The sequence below is a fragment of the Stegastes partitus genome, unplaced genomic scaffold (genome assembly GCF_000690725.1).
Source record: "Stegastes partitus isolate 25-593 unplaced genomic scaffold, Stegastes_partitus-1.0.2 Scaffold1089, whole genome shotgun sequence".
In the NCBI taxonomy this organism is placed as follows: domain Eukaryota; kingdom Metazoa; phylum Chordata; class Actinopteri; family Pomacentridae; genus Stegastes; species Stegastes partitus.
This window is the reverse complement of record NW_007578820.1, coordinates 196,344-214,752: the sequence shown is the minus strand read 5'-3', so window position 1 is coordinate 214,752 and position 18,409 is coordinate 196,344. Positions and strand designations below refer to the sequence as shown.

Here is an 18,409-nt window from a genome sequence, read left to right as displayed (position 1 = left end):
TTATTTATCCCAGAAGGGAAATTCAATTTGGAAATGCAACCCAAAGAGCGTTTAAGGAATAAACATGCAATAAAACAATAAAAACTCTTAAAAACCTGAAAACCACAGGGATAGAGGAAGTGAGGAAATGCTCCCCTAAATATCACATGCAACTGGGACACACCAGATGAGCTAATATAAAAAATTAAATAAATATTAACTAAAGTAAAACATATATTATTAAAATATAGATGATATGTGAGGGGCAAAATAGAAGCCAAAATTCCTAAAAACAGACTAAAAAAATATTTACAAACGACGCATTGATTAGACTAAAATGTGTAAATAGGTGACTAAATAAGGAAATAAATAAATAAAATCTATCAAAAGCATAACTACAAAGGTAGGCGGTAAGTTTGCCCATCATCTCTGACTATGACTGAACATCATTATGCGACTATTTTGTAACAAGAAACCACAAATATAGTCTGTTTTAGGTTTTCTGCGTAAAAAAAAGAAGACAAACATCGTTTTATGGGGTATTTATCGACACCAAGCGTCCAACCTGAAGCATCCACAGAGAACGCGGATGCTGCGCCTGCGGTCACGTGACGCCGCTGCGCCTCCCCACACGACAACATGTCAGGTGGCTAAGTTAGCTAGTGAGCTAGCTGCACTTAGCCGACCAAATGATGTGGCTAGACGAAACCCCCGTTTTACGACGTGCCAGTGATAGCACGACATGGCTTTAGAGAGATGAATCGACTGTGTCAAGACCCGTAACGACGGTCCCGCACTCTGACGACGGGAAAAACGGTGAGTAAGGCCTGTTTTAGCCGCTATGCTAGCTTCGGCTATCACGATAGCGTAAGCTAATTAGCAGCCGTTAAGTCTTCAGCTTGCAGCATCAGCACCAGACGCGCTGCGTGAGCGCTGCGGAAAAAAACAAAAATAAAACTCAGGCACTGGCTTACTTTTAATAAAAAAGCTGATGTCAGGTATTCAGAGAGGCTGCTGCTTGCTTGGCTGACTTTACTAGTCAGACTTTGAATGTATAAACTGGCACGTAGAGATGAAAGCGACATGAACAGCAGCCTCTCTGCTGCTGGAGATGCTGCCAGTTGCTCAGGAGGACCGTATCTTTGACTCTCAGCTTGATATCAGATTTTCCACTGCAATGAAAACACACTCTCTCTCACTGAAAACTCCAGCATCATTGTTTAAGATCTGTGAAGTGGGACTTGCACATGAAAGACATGGACTTTCTGACCGTTTTGCTCCCATGCATGAACCAGTGTGCCCCGCTGACCATTAAAGCTGACTTGGAATATGTATTGTTGTCTCCTAGATGTGTAAATAGGATGGCTTGTCAAAGCCCGGATCACTGCTACAGGTGAACTTACAACATTCAAAAAGATATACTTTGCATATCCCAGTAAGAAATGCCCGAGAGCCAGTGTGCACAAAACCAGGACGCTGTTCTTTTTAATGCTGTTAATTCCACTTGTGCTTTTCCTGCAACGATAAGCTGATATTTCTGCCAAGAAGATCTGTTGTGCATGCTGACTCACTGTCAGGGCTTACAGGGACCAGCAGTAGTGACACCTTTGCACAGGTGTAACTGTAGCACCGACTGGCTCTATTCCATTGAGGTATCTGTGTGCGTGATTCAGAGCACTCCTGGAAGTCACAAGTGGAAATGCAGTGTCACACAGACTCTTTCTGTTGTCTGCCGTTGTGTTTTATTAGCTGCTCATTACCCATATTTTGCTATTCCTGTTTAATGTGATAAGCACCTTTGTTAGAAAACACAAAACCCTGCGCTTAATTTTTTGATTTCCTGAAATGAAGAGATATAAAAAAATCCCATAGTCTTACTTTTGTATTTCAGCAAATACTTCCCTTGGTCTGAACCAGTGACTATGACATAAACAAAAAGATCCTCTGAGAAATGGTCGATAGGTTTAAGACAGTAGATGACTAGAATGCAGATTTTAGTGTAATAAGACCAAAGCAATAGAACATCTCACTAAAAGCAAACTGTTTCCAATACTGTCCGATGGTAAATATAATAAAACTTCAAATCTAAAATTACATTGGGTCCAAATCCAGGGTTTTCTTTTTATTTTACTGTACAAATAATATATATACATATAAAAAAAGCTGCTTTGAAGATTGCTATTGTACACAACTGTATTTAAAATATACATACAGTCGTTCTCAAATGTATTCAGACCCTCCATTAAAGAAAAAGCAAAATTCACAAAAGTCACTCAAATAACTAGAAACTGAAAAAAGTAATAATAAATGAAAATGTACTAAATTATAATTTAGTGAAATAAGACGTTGCTTTTGAATTGTGGTTGAAAAGAATAATTTAAAAAAAACAACTATCCTGGATAAACTAGCGCACTTTGCTGATGAGCAGTGAATCTAAACACCAGTGATTGGCTCAAAGGGTTGTTCAACAAAATATTAGTTTACGGGTCCCATCATGCTTATTTGCTTTTATATTTGCTTTATATATATATATATATGTATAAATATATATTTCTGTTGAACCACAATTCAAAAGCAATGTCATGATTTTCATTACATTTTTATTTATTATTACTTTTGTCAATTTCAATTTATTTCAATGACAGCTGCTTTTTCCCTTCTTTAATGGGAGGGTAGGAAAACATGTGAGGACGACTGTATGTATTTGTTTTAATCATATTTATTTTATTGATTTAAAGATAAAAAGGGCCTAGTTAATGATTGGGTAATTGTTGTGGCTATTTTGTAAAGAAATATAGTAAAAACATAGCAGGTGTTTTGTGGTTGGAAGTCTCCAATGTGTACAATAGCTGAACGTTTTAGGGTTTGCAGAAACATTGCATTTTTTGCCACATACTATTGACAATTTATGGATAGAGTAATTAACTGGGGAAAAATGCAGATTAAGCAATATTGAAAATGGTCAGTCCTACTAAATGTTTGTCAGTACATTTTGATTTTGTCCTCACTCCTTTTTTTTTTTCTTTTTCACTAACTTTAACTATTTAACTACTGGCAAAGAAGAACTGTGTTATTTATCTGGGCTTATTCTGGTTATCAGTCTTCATCCCATGTTCCTGTCAGACCCTCTGCCTTCACTCAGGTGACTACTTGTGCAGCCCCACAGAGTTCTGCTGGCTTTTGCTTTAGTTTTCTAAAGACTGGCTGATGAACTCCTGGGATGCACCGTGAGATCACTTAAGTAGCTGATTAGACTCAGAATAAATAGCAGTGGTACTTTGTGTCTCCGTGGTCCAGGTTCACAGTGAGTTGATGCTGCTGATGAGAATCCCTTCAGGCTCATTAGCATAAATTAAACATGGTGTGAGGAACACCATCTCGCCAGCCATATTTCTTTATTAGCACTCAGTGGAAATGACTCTCACATCCCACACTTATTAGCAGCGTCTCTGAGAGCTACTTCTCTGCTTTCACACTCTCTCTGTCATGTCCACCAACACACTGGCTTCCCAGTGGACACAAGCTTATGGATCCCTCACAAATGTGTGAAATTTCCTGCTTATTTAGTTCTTAACTGACGGTTGTGCAAAGAGATTTGTCTGTGGCTGCCGCGTTAGCTCAGCTCCATATAAATGTTAATGCACGTACGTCACATTTGTCATGAAGAACAGCTTCTCATTCACCAGCTTGTTATCAAGAGCTTCCTATTAAACAATGCCAAGTGGTGTCAGGCTCCAGCCAGGACGGCCTGATTGGATAGGCTTCTTTCCGGCTGTAATGTTGGAAACACTTCAACTGGTGTTATACTGAGTTTTTGGTGCCATATCAGTTTGTGAGGAGACGTGTGGATTACAGTGAAAAGAAGTCCAAAAAAAAGAGTTGTGGATGGAAAAAGACAGGCTCTAACTTTACATTGTCAATTATTCATAGACTCCAGGACTCTTAACAGAAGTGATGTTGTGACCTAAATGTGACCCACCTGTCGCAGAAGTTGTAAAATATGCTTTTCAGCAGCGGTCGGAGAAGCACATCAGATTTCATTAGGAACCCTGGAATTCACTCACATAAATGGCATGTAATTGGTTTTTAATTCTGTCTGTGGTGTGTTAATAAGGTGTATTTAAAGTTACGTTTGTAAACTGCTTTTGTCCAAGCTGTTGATACGCAACACACACAGCACACAAGTTGCACTTAGTTCAATGTGTCACGTACACTTCAACATTTCACACCTTGTCCTGCTCTTGATGCCGATTTCAGGCTGCAGGTTGTCAACAGACTCCTGCTGACTGCTGCCTCCCTCATCTTTAGGAGCTCATACCAAATGTGAACTGAATCACTTCAAAGCAGAGGGCGGGATGAGAGGAATCTGGGATCTGGTTTCCTCACCGTACTTTTCATTCATTGTGTAACTGATTGTAGTAACGTACCTGAGTGAGTGTATATTTTATATCAACATGTTTAGAGTTAAAGTCTCGCTTTGATTGTTCTGTCAAGTTCAGAATAGAATAGAATAGAATAAAACTTTATTGATCCCTTCGGTGTGAAAACTCAGGGAAATTGTTATACTAGAAAAAAACAACACAACACCAACACAAAATCAGCAACAACAGTAAATATTCAACAACAATAGTAAGTTTAGGTGAAACCTACAGCGGCACCCACAACCTCCTGCAGCAGAGGGATGTTTGTGGCTTTTAAAAAAATCTATTTAGTTTCAGGATGAGTTGTATGAATTTCAAGAAGGATCTAGTCCTACTCTTCACCTCATACAGTCTCCTTAATCTGTGATTAATCCTTCCTCAAGCACTTTATCAAAGAGGAGGAAAAGAAGCAAAGGTCAAGGAATCGTTTGGCCATCAAAAAGTTAGCATGTGAGTACAGCGACCCTGCTCAATTGTTAATGCATCACAGTGAGGCAGAGAGCTGTGAAGGTGCAGAGTTTCACTCCTGCAACACCAGTTAGCACACGGTGGTGAGCTCTATCAGGGTGTAACGTGAGAAACACTTGGTCTCTTGAGTTAAACTGACACTCTGGGAGGTCTGTGTGACACAACAGTGATATCAGGCTACATAAATCAGATGTCCACGTCAAGAACAGGCGCAATAGCAGGTCGATGTGGTCAAACCTAATCTGTCTCTGGCTGCAAATCACTGAATTGGAGCTCCAGCTAGAAGTGATGAGTTCATTCCACCGCTTGCTCATCTTAAAGCCTTTTGTGTTTTTGCCGTGTGGGTGCTGCTGAAGTCAGTGCGGTTTGTAACTGAACCTGGGATCTCGGATGTGCTTCCAGCTCCTGCTGTTGTCCCCGCTACACGCCCACCTGCTCCCTGAGGTGCAGTGGTCAGACTGACACATGAGCTGCTGACATGGCGGCTCAGTTTGCACATATCCCTCTCTCCCCGGAGTTATCCTGCCAGGCAACGCCGCTCACGCTCCTCATATCTCATCTGTGTGCACACCTTGTGACTGTTTGCGTTAGCGGCACAACCAAAGCTTTCGCTCGTGAGCTGTTGGGTTGTTTTTCTGTTGTTTTTTTTCCCCGCCCGCCTTTGACACGATGTTTATTCACACCTTTCAGCCCCTGCCATGGCAGCTGGTGTCAGCATACTGAGTGACCTGCCTTACTCCACGGGTGGAGCTCGCAGTGGAGAGATCAGCACAGAGATGGAGACAGGTAGGAGAGCTCTGCAACACAAAAACAACACAGCTGATGCTTGTTATTTGGCAAAGACGTGGCACAGGACCGTAAGCGTCAGGTGTTTTTATTCAGTGCGTTCTTTTGTGAGGGCTTGTGGGCTGGCACTTTGCAGGCCAGTTGCAGCATCCACAGAAAACTCATATTAAGCTCAGTAGTTGTGCACAAAATTGATTCTGAACATGTGTCTTTTGCACTGTTTGTCAACGGAAATTAAAATGACTATATATTGTGTTTAAAGTTGACAAAATGAAAATAATGTACCTCTGATTTGATGAAGGACTCAGCAGGTCTGTTGTCTCACAAGAGTCATTGCTGAAATGTATAAGTAGAAATAAAGCTAATGGTTTGCAGGTTATGAAAGAACAAGAAATGCTTCATAAAAATGTGTAATTTTTCTTTGCATGTTTCTTTGTCCTGGATTAACCATCTTTAATATATACATTTAACTGTTTAATGTAGAACAACTGCAAAGACAGCACCCAGGAAACATTAGTTTAAAAGTCTTTATAAAGCATCTAAACTTAACAGCAAGAATATAACCAAAGTGATAAACAGCCTGCTTATATATTTTTTGTAAGCAGCAATGCCAAACATCTGTCGGCTTCCAATGCGTCACTATTGTGTAAATGTTCAGCTTTTCTCTGTTTTCTATCATTGTAACCTGAATATTTTGGAGTTTTCTACTCTTGGTCAGACAAAGCAAGGTGTAGTCACAATGACAATCAAAATGGGATTTTTTTTTTACATGTCTTTGTCATTTCAGACGTAGGGTGACAAATTTACTCATCGAAATTATAACTTTTAGACGAACTCATTATGGAAATAATTGTTAGTTGCTGTCCTGTTACCCTTTAAATGATAAAACTAAGTAACTAGAAAAGCACCACGGGAATGCAGTCCTCTGCAAAGGCCAGCGTCCTATTTCGCAATTTTAAAGAAATCTGCATTAAAATTCACTGGGTTATCCCTTTGTCTGTGCTCCACCTCTCTGCCAAGTTTTGTGGAATTCAGCCGGGTGGTTTTTGGTAGTTCTTGCTGGAAGAAAAACAGTGAATTCGACAGACGGATCTCAGCTCCATCGCTCAGCTCTGCTTGGCAGAGGAATAGAATTGTTTGGATTTATTGACACTCTGGAGGCTGCATGATGTCTGTGATTTGATAAAGTGTTGAAATAAGGACAATAAGAACATATGAAATGTTCTGTCAGCTCTGTGTGTGTCTTTTTGATGTTTTGAAGATTAGCTTCAGAAAAATCTCCAGAACTGACTCTTAAGACTGCATATTAATTCAGCTCTATGAAAACTGTAGATAAAGCACAAGGCAAAGGATGAACGAGGCAGATTTTTCAGCATATGTTTTTTTCTGCCCATAGCTTGTGCATCCAGTAATCGGCTGCTCTCTGCTGCCTGCTGCTCCCACGCACTGAGAGCCTCAGTGATCCAGCAGTATCGTTTCACCTTTTGGCTTCTGTGTGGTGGTGGACTGGCTGCTCAATTGTTGAGTGGCCTTCAAGCACAATGTCTTTATCTCACTCAGCGCATACAGGTCCTCCTGTTGTTGCCGCTCTTCTGTTGGTGATTGATTTATAGATTAATATAGCTGCTTTTCTCACATATTTACAGTTGTTAAAGAAAGTTTACGTACACTTGTACAGACCAGGTATATCATGGCAGTCTTGAGTTTCCAGTGACTCCTACAACTCTGTATTTTTTATACGATGGAATCACTGAAACGCATGCAAAAAACAATCATGCATTTTGGTTCTTTCATAGATTTATTTTTAATCTTCTGGAAAATTTACAAAACCTGCTGGGTGAAAAATATACATATGGCAACTTGAATTAACAGTTTTAGTGATGCAAAAAGCTGTGTTAATGAGATGTTTTTGAGCTTTAAATGGGCTCCATTTCATACACTGATAACACTCAGAAATATGTTTGGAGGAGAGAAGGTGAGCACCAAGAATACCATACCTACCGTCAAGCACGGTGGTGGCAGTATTATGGTCTGGGATAGAACAGAATAATAAAGAAGAAGGATTACCTCCACATTCTACAGGATGTGGATTATCACCCAAAAAGTTGAGTTTCAGATGCAAGACAATGACCTTAAACACACATCAAAAGTGATAATGAATTACTGAATGAATGCATAATTGGAAAATCTTCAAGGCATAAGGAATATATGGGTTTTGTGTTCATTTGGAAATCAGTTCAAGAACCTCTGTCCAGAACATCTGGACCTTCTGATACTCCCACGTAGAAAGGAACAGGTGGCCATCATACACTTGTTAGGAAAAATTGGGATTAAAATTGTGCAATGTAACAGGTGTATAGTACATCTTATTTAGCCATTCACAGTTTTCACTCTGTCTGCATTGAGCTGGTTATTAATGATCTGGTCAAAAGCAGAAAAAGCTGTGTCATTGTTAACAGCGGCGGATGATGTGTGTTTGGGGGCTGCACCAGATGTACAGCCTTTTTAAACAAACAAGAACAGCATTTTCCTCTTTCAGTCACAAGCCGCCTGCCTCAGATCTGTGCTGTGTGTGTGTGTGTGTGTGTGTGTGTGTGTGTGTGTGTGTGTGTGTGTGTGTGTGTGTGTGTGCGCGCAACATTGGTCCCCATCTACCACCCACTGACGACTTTGGAGATGGTTGTCATGGTGACACTTCAAATGCCGCTGATGAACTGATCAGCAATGGGTGATTGTCGAGCGATGATTCACCGTGGGCACAGAGCCGTTGAGCCAGGAGCCCTTTGTTAGTCGGAGAGTGCATCGGCAGCAGCGCGGCAGCAGAAGCGGCAAGATGCAGCAACACCGAGGACGCCGCTCCTTAGCCGGCGAGATGATGGCCAGCGTGAAGAGGCACGACCGCCGGCACTCCGCCTCGGACGTCCTGCTGAAGGTCCTGCAGCGCAGACGCAGCTCTGCCCTCGAGATCCTCTCCTCCTCCTCCCACAGAGTTATGGTGGCGGTCAGCGTAAACCAGCCTCAGCCCCTCACTGACCGCAAGACCAGGAGATGTAAACACGCCGAAGAAATAACTAGCGCTTTGCATCGAGGGGTTTGATGATGACGACTTAAACTGCAAGAGAAAAACTGTCAAATAAATGCTTGTTTTCTTTTCCTCCCCCAGCCAACGCAAGGGTCCCGACAGCAAAGTACACCAAGATGGGTGAGACCCTGAGGCACGTCATCCCAGGTCACATGCAGTGCTCCATGGCCTGCGGTGGAAAAGCCTGTAAATATGAGAACCCCTCTCGCTGGAGTGATGAGGAGCAAGCCATCAAGGGACTCTACTCGTCCTGGTACGTTCGATTGTCTCACAGTGTTCATGTACTCGTCCTCTCAGAGCTGTACTCGGTCAGCGCGGGTCACTGAAGCCCACAGCGATCGTTACATAAAGAGTCAATACATTTGTTCTGCTTTTTACTGTCGCTGTAACCGTGTCACAGTTTTCAAAATCGAATTCAAGTTAGTCCGTTAGTATGTTTGCAGTTACGTTGAACAGAGGCAGCAACAGATGCAACAATTCCGTGTTAAACAGTCCTAACCAAGCTTTTTCAAGGATGTCCCTGTATACAACACAAATCCTAACTTGTGACTTTCTCCACTTGCAGGATTACTGACAACTTGCTCGCTATGGCAAGGCCTTCCACTGAAATCATAGAGAAATATAATATAATCGAACAGTTTCAAAGGTACAGTCTCTGTCTTTCACACCTTATTTGAATTGAACGTTTTTCTCTCTCATGTTGGTTGTTTGTAGCAGTTAGATTAAGGCTGAAATGTAGAGAGCTTGACGTGTTGACATGTTGTGTCTGGTCAGGTGCGGTTTGAAGACGGTCATTAACCTGCAGCGACCCGGAGAACACGCCAGCTGTGGCAACGCACTGGAGCAGGAGAGCGGTTTCACTTATCGACCCGAAACTTTCATGGAGGCAGGCAGTGAGTTTTCGTAACCACCCAAACACCAACTTGCTGTACTCTCTTCAACACGACCCGAACCGATATGTCATAGTGTGGCTGGAAGACTATGTAAGCGAGGGAATAAAAAAACAAAATCCTGAATATTATCTCTTAATAAACTGTTGAAAAATCAGTGTCTAAGCTTAAAATATTTCATCAACATCACTTTATTCTGCATATCTGATTTAAAAATTAGCAAAGAATATACCATTTGCACCTAAAAAATCTAGAAATTTTGGGTTTGTTGCCCAATTAGTGACAAAAATTCAGAGATTTTTGGCTGGACTGAACTGAACTGCAGGCTGTGTTTGCACAAAAAAGTCACTGATATTAGTAACAGCTGTGGACACTTGTAAAAAATTGGTGCATTTTGATTCCATTTTTTTTATATTTCTGTAAAATAGATATTCAAAGAAATTCAACTGTAGTATTTTCTTTTTTTTTTATGATTTATGACATGTCATACGGCACAGAACGTATTTCTGAGTTGTCTCTTCTAACAGTGGTTGTGCTGCAGTAAAAGAAAGCCACAGTGAATAAAAATGTAGCCACAGCCAATAATCTGAAACTGCTTAAGGTTTAGAGTGATGCAGCACAAAAATAAAAACAATACAATGACAGGACTTTAAAGTGCTAGTTAGTGTTATAATGATATCTCCTTCAATATTAGCTCTCTGGGGACATACATGGTGTGTCCCTTTAAACAGTATGGAGTAAACGCTTGCCTGCAGTGCCTTTATTTTATTTATTTTTGCCCTAGAGTTTGTTCAAATCATCCCATTTTTCATTGTGGTGTTCCTTCTCATGCCGCAGCGACTTCTGTGTTGACACTATCAATTGTTTTCTGATTAGATCCCAATGGAAATGTTCCCTAGCAACAGATTTACAAATTACTGAGGCTTTTACGAAACCTTCTCTAGAATGTATTCATAAGGCTGTTGTGAGACATAGAAACAGACTGAAGGATTTTTTTAAACACCTGGGTTAGAGACGGGTCAGGCTGTATGACTTGATGGTCAAAAGTGGCGTTCTGTGGGGCACATTTAATCTGTTCATTAGCTTTCTACGTGAGACTGAGCAGCAGAAGCAGCTATTAGATGACAGACTAAGGTAGAATTTCTCTCAGCATCATTAGCGTTGTGTTTTGCCGACATGCGGGATGTGATGCGATTCCCTAGTAACCAGGAAATTGCTGAGGGATTCCACTTTTGTTCTGTCTTTGGAGGGTGACAGTCCTGACTTCCTCTTCCTAACAAGCTCTCCTGAGATGTCAAACAAGTCACCTCATCAAGGCATCGGCTGCATTTTGTGCAGCGCTCTCTCTTTCATTTGACGTTCGGGAAAAAGCCTCCGCTGTAAACACCAGCTTGTTATCTCGCTGTCGGTGCTTATCCTACCCTGCTCTTCACACTGTTAAAACTAATCCCATGAAGAGACCAAAACCGGCAATGAACTGAATTTGTACATCATCATATTTACTTTGATCTTCCAGAAACTGTGAAGATGATGGCTGTTATTTGTCTCTGAAGTTGTTTCTAAATAAACTACAGTGTATGAGTTTGTCATAAATGTGATGAACAGCAACTGAGCCCTATGGTACAGAGGAGTAAAGTAAATCAGGCTTGGTCTTTTCATGAGAAGCAGGGAAATATTGAAATATCCTCTTTTTACATGCAAAGAGAGAAATTAAATGTTCGCTTTGTTCTGCCTGCCATTTTTTTTCCTCTTATGCACAAAAAAAAAATGAAATAAATCAAGAAATGTAGTAAAAATGATTTGAGGACGGCTTTTTCTGCAATTCCAGCACCAGTATTGATCACATTGATAATATTGATAACATGAGAGCAAAAGTCATAAAATACGTTTCCTGTTCACATCTAACCGAAATGTCCATAAAATAAAACGTCACTGCGTCAAATACGTAGCCACTCTTCTCAGGTTAAGTCCTGAGCTCCGTCACAGCTACTAAGATATTTTTCTGTTTCGTAAAGTAGCAGTTAGAGTGTCGTCACACATGGACAGCATGGAGAAAATCCAAAATTAACCAGGCTGTTTGTTGTTTGGATTTGAATGAGTTGCTGTTAGGTAAGATTCGTAGCGTAATAGTATGAATTGACTTAGTTACTAGTGCATTACTGTTGTGTTGGTGGATCGGTGGTTAGCACCATCGCCTCGGTTCGCATCCCGGTGAGGACACCCGGGATCTTCCTGCGTGGAGTCTCCATGTTCTCCCCGTGCAGCGTGGGTTCTCTCCGGGTTCTCCGGCTTCCTCCCACAGTCCAGAAACATGCTGAGGTTAATTGGTGATTGTAAATTGTCCGTAGGTGTGAATGTGAGTGTGCTTGGTTGTCTGTCTCTAAGTGTAGCCCTGTGATAGACTGGTTACCTGTCCAGGTGAACCTGCCTTCACCCTGAGTCAGCTGGGATAGGCTCCGCCCCCCATGACCCTGGTGAGGATTAAGCGGTGTATAGATAATGGATGGATGTTGTGTTGGTGGTGCGTTTTGCATCTTTCTGGTTGAACAGAGAACAGTTGAAGAGGTAAATGGTAAGCCTTAGTACATAGTATAAAAGTACATACATACACTGCATTGTACTGTATGAATGCAGCCTGTGTCAGTGGCGTTTGTGCTTTCACTAAGAAATGCTACTAAATTAAGCAGAAGGAAACTATCACAAATCTGCTCACTTGTACAGTTACCTTACTAACATGTAGTACACTAACAATAAAAAATGATTAATTTATAGTTGAAATACATCACACACTTGATGGACAGGAGCAAGATGTAATTTCTGACTTCTTGTGTTTCAGTCTACTACTATAACTTTGGGTGGAAGGACTACGGCGTGGCGTCTCTGACTACAATCCTTGACATGGTGAAAGTCATGTCATTTGCTGTTCAGGAGGGGAAAATGGCTGTCCACTGCCATGCCGGGCTTGGAAGAACAGGTTTGTAGCTGTTGAATTATTTAGAGCCTCAGTTATGCTTTCGTATTGCTAAGTTTCCTGTTTTACATTTTCCTCCATTCAGGCGTGTTGCTGGCTTGTTACTTGGTCTTCACAACTCGGATGAACGCTGATCAGGCCATCCTGTTTGTGCGAGCCAAAAGACCCAACTCCATCCAAACCAGAGGCCAGCTGCTGTGCGTCAGGGAGTTCGCCCAGTTCCTGGTCCCTCTGCGAAGCGTCTTCTCGTGCGCGGAACCCAGAGCGAGCGCCGTCACCTTGTCCCAGTACCTCACCCGGCAGCGACACCTGCTGCACGGCTACGAGGCCCGACAGATGAAGAACGTGCCAAAGATCGTCCAGCTGGTGTGCCGGCTCCTCGTCGACATCGCGGCCAACAGACAGGTCGTGATCGAGGAGGAGTGGCTGGAGATCCCTGACCTCACAGCCGAGGTGGAGAAGACGGTGTCCCAGCAGGCCCTGCAGCAGCTGGGGAAGGAGATGAGAGGGAAAGGGATCCCTGTTTCGCCTTGTTCCTCTCATCCTCTCAGCCCACCAGCACAACAGACCAGACCCGCTCAGGATCAGCCTCTGCCCAGCGACAATGAGCTCGACCCTCTGTGGAGGCAGCAGAATGTAGAAAGCCCACTGAGGTTCTCTTTGTCCGACAACAAGAGACTCAGCTACAGCGATTCAGTCCTTCACATTCTTGGACAACAGCAGCGCTATTTAGGGAGTCTGAAGAGCAACAAACCAATCAACCGCCTGATCAAGCATTCCTTGTCTCACAGCAACCTTACAGCCTGTAACTCTCCTCCATTTTGTGACCTCTTTCCTCAGGACATTGTCAGAAGCTTTCAGGACCCCTATACAGAAGCAAAGCAAGACATTGGACCCCCTGTGTTAACAAGGCCGCTGCAGAAGAGGCATCAGAGTTTGTCTTTAGATCTGTCCGAGCAGGGAAGAAAAGCCCATTGTAATACCGCTCTGCCTGCCTTATCAGCTAAGATTCAACTGGTGGCCAGCGAGGAGGATGTGTCAGCGGGTCAAGGAGATAACAGAGAAGTCACAGAGGTTCCCTTCATCACCCTCCAGCCTGAGCTCTCCCCAGAGAACAGATGTCTACTGGTGGCCAAAGCTCTGGCCATGGATCTGACTGACAAGGATCTGTCCTCCAAGGTGTCCATGTGGCAGGTAGGCCCCACATAACTTACATTTGATTTTGGATTTCCTCAGCGAGATTTCTACTCAAGACGGCTGATTTCTTGGCCACTTCACCAGGTTTCTAATCCAATTTGACAGCAGAGCAGTTGGATATAAGAAAAGGTCATTAAACTTCGCCATATGTAAAACACCCCTCTGATGAAAATGAAACCTTTTACCATATCCATGTGGGCCTTTTTATATACTAGAAAGGATATCACGGGCGAAATAAGCATTCAGTGTTGAGTGGCTGAGCACGACCACCGTGAAACTGCAGTGTTGTATATAGTGTAAAGTAGTTTTAGCTAGTTTTAAGCCGGTGTGCTCCAGCTGCATTGAGTGGAGGAAGAGACACGGATTCTGGAGTTAGCAACAGTCTAGTTCAGGGCTGGGCAATCCTGGTCCTCCAGGGCCAAATCCTGCATGTTTTAGATGTTTCCCTCTTCCAACACACCTGATTCACATGATCAGGATGGTTATCAGGCTCCTGCAGAGCTTGATGATGAGCTGATCATTTCAATCAGGTGTGTTGGAAACATCTAGAACATGCAGGATTTGGCCCTGGAGGACCAGGATTGCCCAGCCCTGCTCTAGAGTAACATCCAAGCCATGGTAAGGCAAAGAGGGAATATTTGTATTGGGGGAAAAACAGAATATATAATTTTTACACACATAATTAAGTTTTTAGTTGTTGAACTAATGATCGTGAAAGAACTATAAAGTCCAACTCTAACTTACACAAGTATTTGTGCACATAGATATTTATTTGGTGATAAGTCTTAAGACTGACATACTGTACAAAATAGAAGAAATACTTCTAACATCCACTTTAAAGTATTTAGTCATAGAGAAAGGAGACAAGCACCACCAGGTGAATGTGCAGCTTTAGCAGGAAGCAACAGGATGTGTACGGATCGGGTTTTATCGTCACGACTGGCACGAGATGCAGCTAATCATCATCTGTGCTGCTGCTTTCGATGACAGTATTGTACAAATAACAGTGAAAACGTAGCACCCAGGGGCTACACGTGTTCTGTTTTAGATGCCAAGCAGTGAAATTAGTACCGTGTTGTTGTGCTGTGTGGAACCCTTGATCATCATGAGAGACTCTGATCTTCACAGTGTGACTGGCAACTTGTTACTTCCTCCAGAGCTGCCAAAGAGGTGCTAGCCATGAGCTTACTCAGCTTTTTAGAATTCTATTTATTCACTGTGTATGCATGACAGTTTTAAGTTCACACAGTGCAATCTTAATTTTGAGCTTCTGTTTGTCAGAGACCTAAGACCACATGCCAAATCGAGAACAGTCAGTGCTCAGCTTTTAGCCCAGACAGTTTTCTTTTCTATTGGCACTGCGCTTCAGTCAGTTCATTGACTTTGTTGTGATGTGCAGACAGAGCTGAACTCCAGAGAGGGGGCGTGGGAGAGGCTGTGCGTGGAGAGAGACCCTCTGGTCCTCTCCAGTCTGATGTGGTCGTGGCTGGAGCAGCTCAAGGATCCAGTCATCAGCCGGGAAGACATAAAAGCCCTCAGTGAGAAGAACGTAAACCCACAGAAGGCCCTCGACTCACTGGAAAAGGTAGCTGTGTTCTTCCAAAACATCTCTGTCTTAAGATTACAGACTTTGTCGCAGCCTGTTTTTTAACTCACTGTCAGATTTATGCTTCCATGTTACAGAGCTGCTGCACCTCTGTTTGTGGTTTTCCTTCAATAATACATTTAAAATTGTGCAATTTTAGTCTTGCTGTCATCTTTAATTTCTGTAATTTTTCTAGCAAGAATATACTTGACACTCACAACAGTCAGACTGCAGTTAGGGAGCGTCAGCTTGCCTGCATTCGGCCGGTGCATGTCGATATTGATCATTGATAATTTTCTGTTTGTTGTGGCCAACAGGCATATCTAATCTAATATTATAGCCAATGCTATCTATCTGGTAAATGCAACAGCGTAAAGAGGGCAATATTTAATAAGTATGTATTTTTAGACTGACAAGTTTTTGCTTCTTTTGCAGCACTAATGTTTTGAGGTTTCTCTAGAAGAAAGAGTGTATGCATTTATTGTAAACGTTCAATTGATGTTATATTTAGTGTGAATATGTGCAGATCTTACCTTCTTTTAACTTTACTGGACTCTCCCCTCATCATTTCTCTGCTACTGCTAATCAAAACGTTATCAAAATTGCAAAATGGCAAGTGCAGTATCTAAATCACAGAATTTTTTGATCAAGGTAATATGTGTCACAACGTACCATCATAAATGAGGCACTGTGGAGCTACAGAGATGCTCCGGCCTGTAAATCACACTCTGTAAGGAGATGTAAGGAACACACTTGTTTGGTTGAGACCACAGCAAAAATCACATTATCAATTCCCACTAAAATTGTTGCCCGTGATACATGATTTTAAAAATTTTTTTGCATATTGTTCAGCTCAGGCCTCAAACGTTCTGTTGATATACAGTGTGACACTATCATTACCTGTAGGCCTTATATAAAGGATGACTGCAGCATCAGTTTCTGGAAAGTGAGCCTTTAAACCTGCGGCCTTTCTAACAGCTAGCATGAGGTGACTCCTCTGGTTGCTAAAAGGCCCTACTCCTCACTGGGTTTGTTATCTCGGTTTCCTTTTTAGGTTTATGGCAACAGTGACTCATTTCAAGTGTTCTTATCATGTACAGTCTCTCATCATACCTCCTCCTCCTCCTCCTCCCACTCACAGGGCCACCGGCTCACTTTGCTGTGTATCCTCGACTGTGCCGCTCATCTCCTGCCAGTGCCTAAACAAGTGGAGACTAGCTTTCTTAACCAAACCATAAAAGTCTTTACTAAGGTGAGTGTGAACACATGTTGAATGTGGGGTTTTCATAGAGATGAAGGTCCTGTTTACACGTAGCAAAAACAGTGATATTTCAATGCGTTTGGGCCTTTGGTTTACACGTAAACGAAGCTACAAACCAAAACAATCATATCTGAAAACTCCGGCCACAGTGGAGATTTGGAAAAACTCCATCTTTACGTTTGCATGTGAACAGGAGGAGACGGAGTTTGATGTCACAGTACAAAAGCGTCATCAGCGTCATATGTGTGTGACCCATGTTTACAGTTTGGCTGCTGTGATAGAAATGGATGCTGTTAAAGCAGTGCTTGTTTTAACGCCACTTTTAGGAGTAGCTCCACTTCTCTGTCGGTTCAAACAAATGACCCTTGTGAGGTTATCATTGAAGTAACAGGAAGCAATTCGTGCCATTTGTTGTTGCATTTTTTCCAGGATTCTGATTGGCTAGCAAGGCTTGATGCTTCTCGTTACACTGCCCCCTATAGGTTTGGCATGCTCATAGCAGCTCTTAACGAGATGTTTATGCGGGTTTGTGTAAACGAACATTCTTTTGAAAATCATCTGGCGTGAACGATGTTACTTTTGTAAATCCGTTTTTGTAAATACCCAGCTATGTGTAACATGGCCTAAGACGTCTCCTTCGCTCTCCAGATTGACCCCGCCTCGGAGACGAACGAAGCCCTGTACGCGACACTGAAAGCAATCCTGACTCCCATTCTGTATGAGCTGCGTGACAAAGCTGTGGAGGAGAGCGAAGACTCCTGATCAGCCTCGACACGACGGGCCCCGACAGGAAGAAGAGTCACCAGCAGGGTTCCACTCTCATTTGTGGGCATTACTGTGTTTTAAGCCACTTCTTTGCACCAGATACTGCTGAGATCTGCCAATCTGTAGTCTTTGAAGCTATTTGATACAAGACTATGTCATTTAAAGATTTAGCATTCTGTATTCCTTTGACGCTCTTAATAGACTCCATGTACTGCCATTCTCTGTGTTAACGTGCCACTGTGCTCAGTTTGAAACTTTTGTCACCTGTTCTACTGTAATATTTGTGAGGGACTAGATGTTGCTTTTATTATCTAACTCTTAGCTGGTAGGATGATGACTAAGGATCGTTTTCATTATGTTAATGTAAGGGATGAGGGAGGGCTCTTATTTAAACCAAAAGATGGCTTTTTTTACACTGTGTAGATGCTACAGTGTGTCTTATTTATTCAGATCTTTTTATTTGAAATGCAGCAATTTGTTTTAATAGTTATAACCTGAGTTGCAAGGTTGCTTCTTTCCTGTAGAATGTAAAGTGTTTTCTTCGAGTCAAAGCTGTGGCTACTGTTATGGCAATGCAAATTCAACAGGCCACATGCTTTTTTTCAATCAATTCTATGTCCTTAATACTGTGTGTACCAAAAAAACGAAACAAAAAAAGTCACTCTTCTGTTCTGTTGTTCATGCATTTGTAAAACATCAATCTGCCTCTCCTGTTGCATTTAGCACAATGCTGTCTGCCTCAACTGAAACTGCCTCTGTCTGTTTGTAACAACGCCTTGCCTCTTTGTATGTGTGTGTCAGTACATGTGTGTGGGTGTGTGTGTATAAATGTGTGTGTTGCTGCTGAGACGAGTCAGCGCGCCGCCTCTCACCTCATGTTGTCTCACATGTGGACACGGTGTAATGCAGATCTGCTGACACGCTGAATGTGGAACGCTGACGTTAATAATATTAAGATGAAGGACATGAGACATTGTACTGTGGGTTTTTTCAACAAACACTAT

The 18,409-nt window shown here is 42.2% G+C and overlaps 1 protein-coding gene across 2 annotated transcripts; it reads left to right on the top strand.

Annotated features, from left to right (window-relative positions):
• The first annotated feature begins 646 nt into the window (after nt 1-646).
• Nucleotides 647-18,374, top strand: ptpdc1a (protein tyrosine phosphatase domain containing 1a). 2 transcript variants are annotated; one of them, XM_008295944.1, is made up of 10 exons: nt 647-795; nt 5,559-5,654; nt 8,818-8,989; nt 9,302-9,382; nt 9,511-9,629; nt 12,463-12,600; nt 12,683-13,791; nt 15,194-15,379; nt 16,521-16,631; nt 17,289-18,374. In XM_008295944.1, the coding sequence occupies exons 2-10, from the start codon at nt 5,567-5,569 to the stop codon at nt 17,400-17,402; spliced, it is 2,118 nt and encodes a 705-aa protein (XP_008294166.1). In that variant the 5' UTR covers nt 647-795; nt 5,559-5,566; the 3' UTR covers nt 17,403-18,374. The 2 variants fall into 2 exon arrangements, with proteins under 2 accessions (XP_008294166.1, XP_008294165.1); XM_008295943.1 differs by lacking the exons at nt 647-795; nt 5,559-5,654 and adding an exon at nt 8,254-8,704.
• The last annotated feature ends 35 nt before the right edge of the window (nt 18,375-18,409 follow it).

Bases quoted from the DNA above. Each gene is read 5' to 3' on its own strand.
- ptpdc1a (XM_008295943.1), top strand. From the start codon at position 8,488: ATGCAGCAACACCGAGGACGCCGCTCCTTAGCCGGCGAGATGATGGCC. The intron at 8,705-8,817 runs GTAAACACGCCG...TTCCTCCCCCAG, and splicing joins TGACCGCAAGACCAGGAGAT to CCAACGCAAGGGTCCCGACA. The intron at 9,630-12,462 runs GTGAGTTTTCGT...CTTGTGTTTCAG, and splicing joins AACTTTCATGGAGGCAGGCA to TCTACTACTATAACTTTGGG.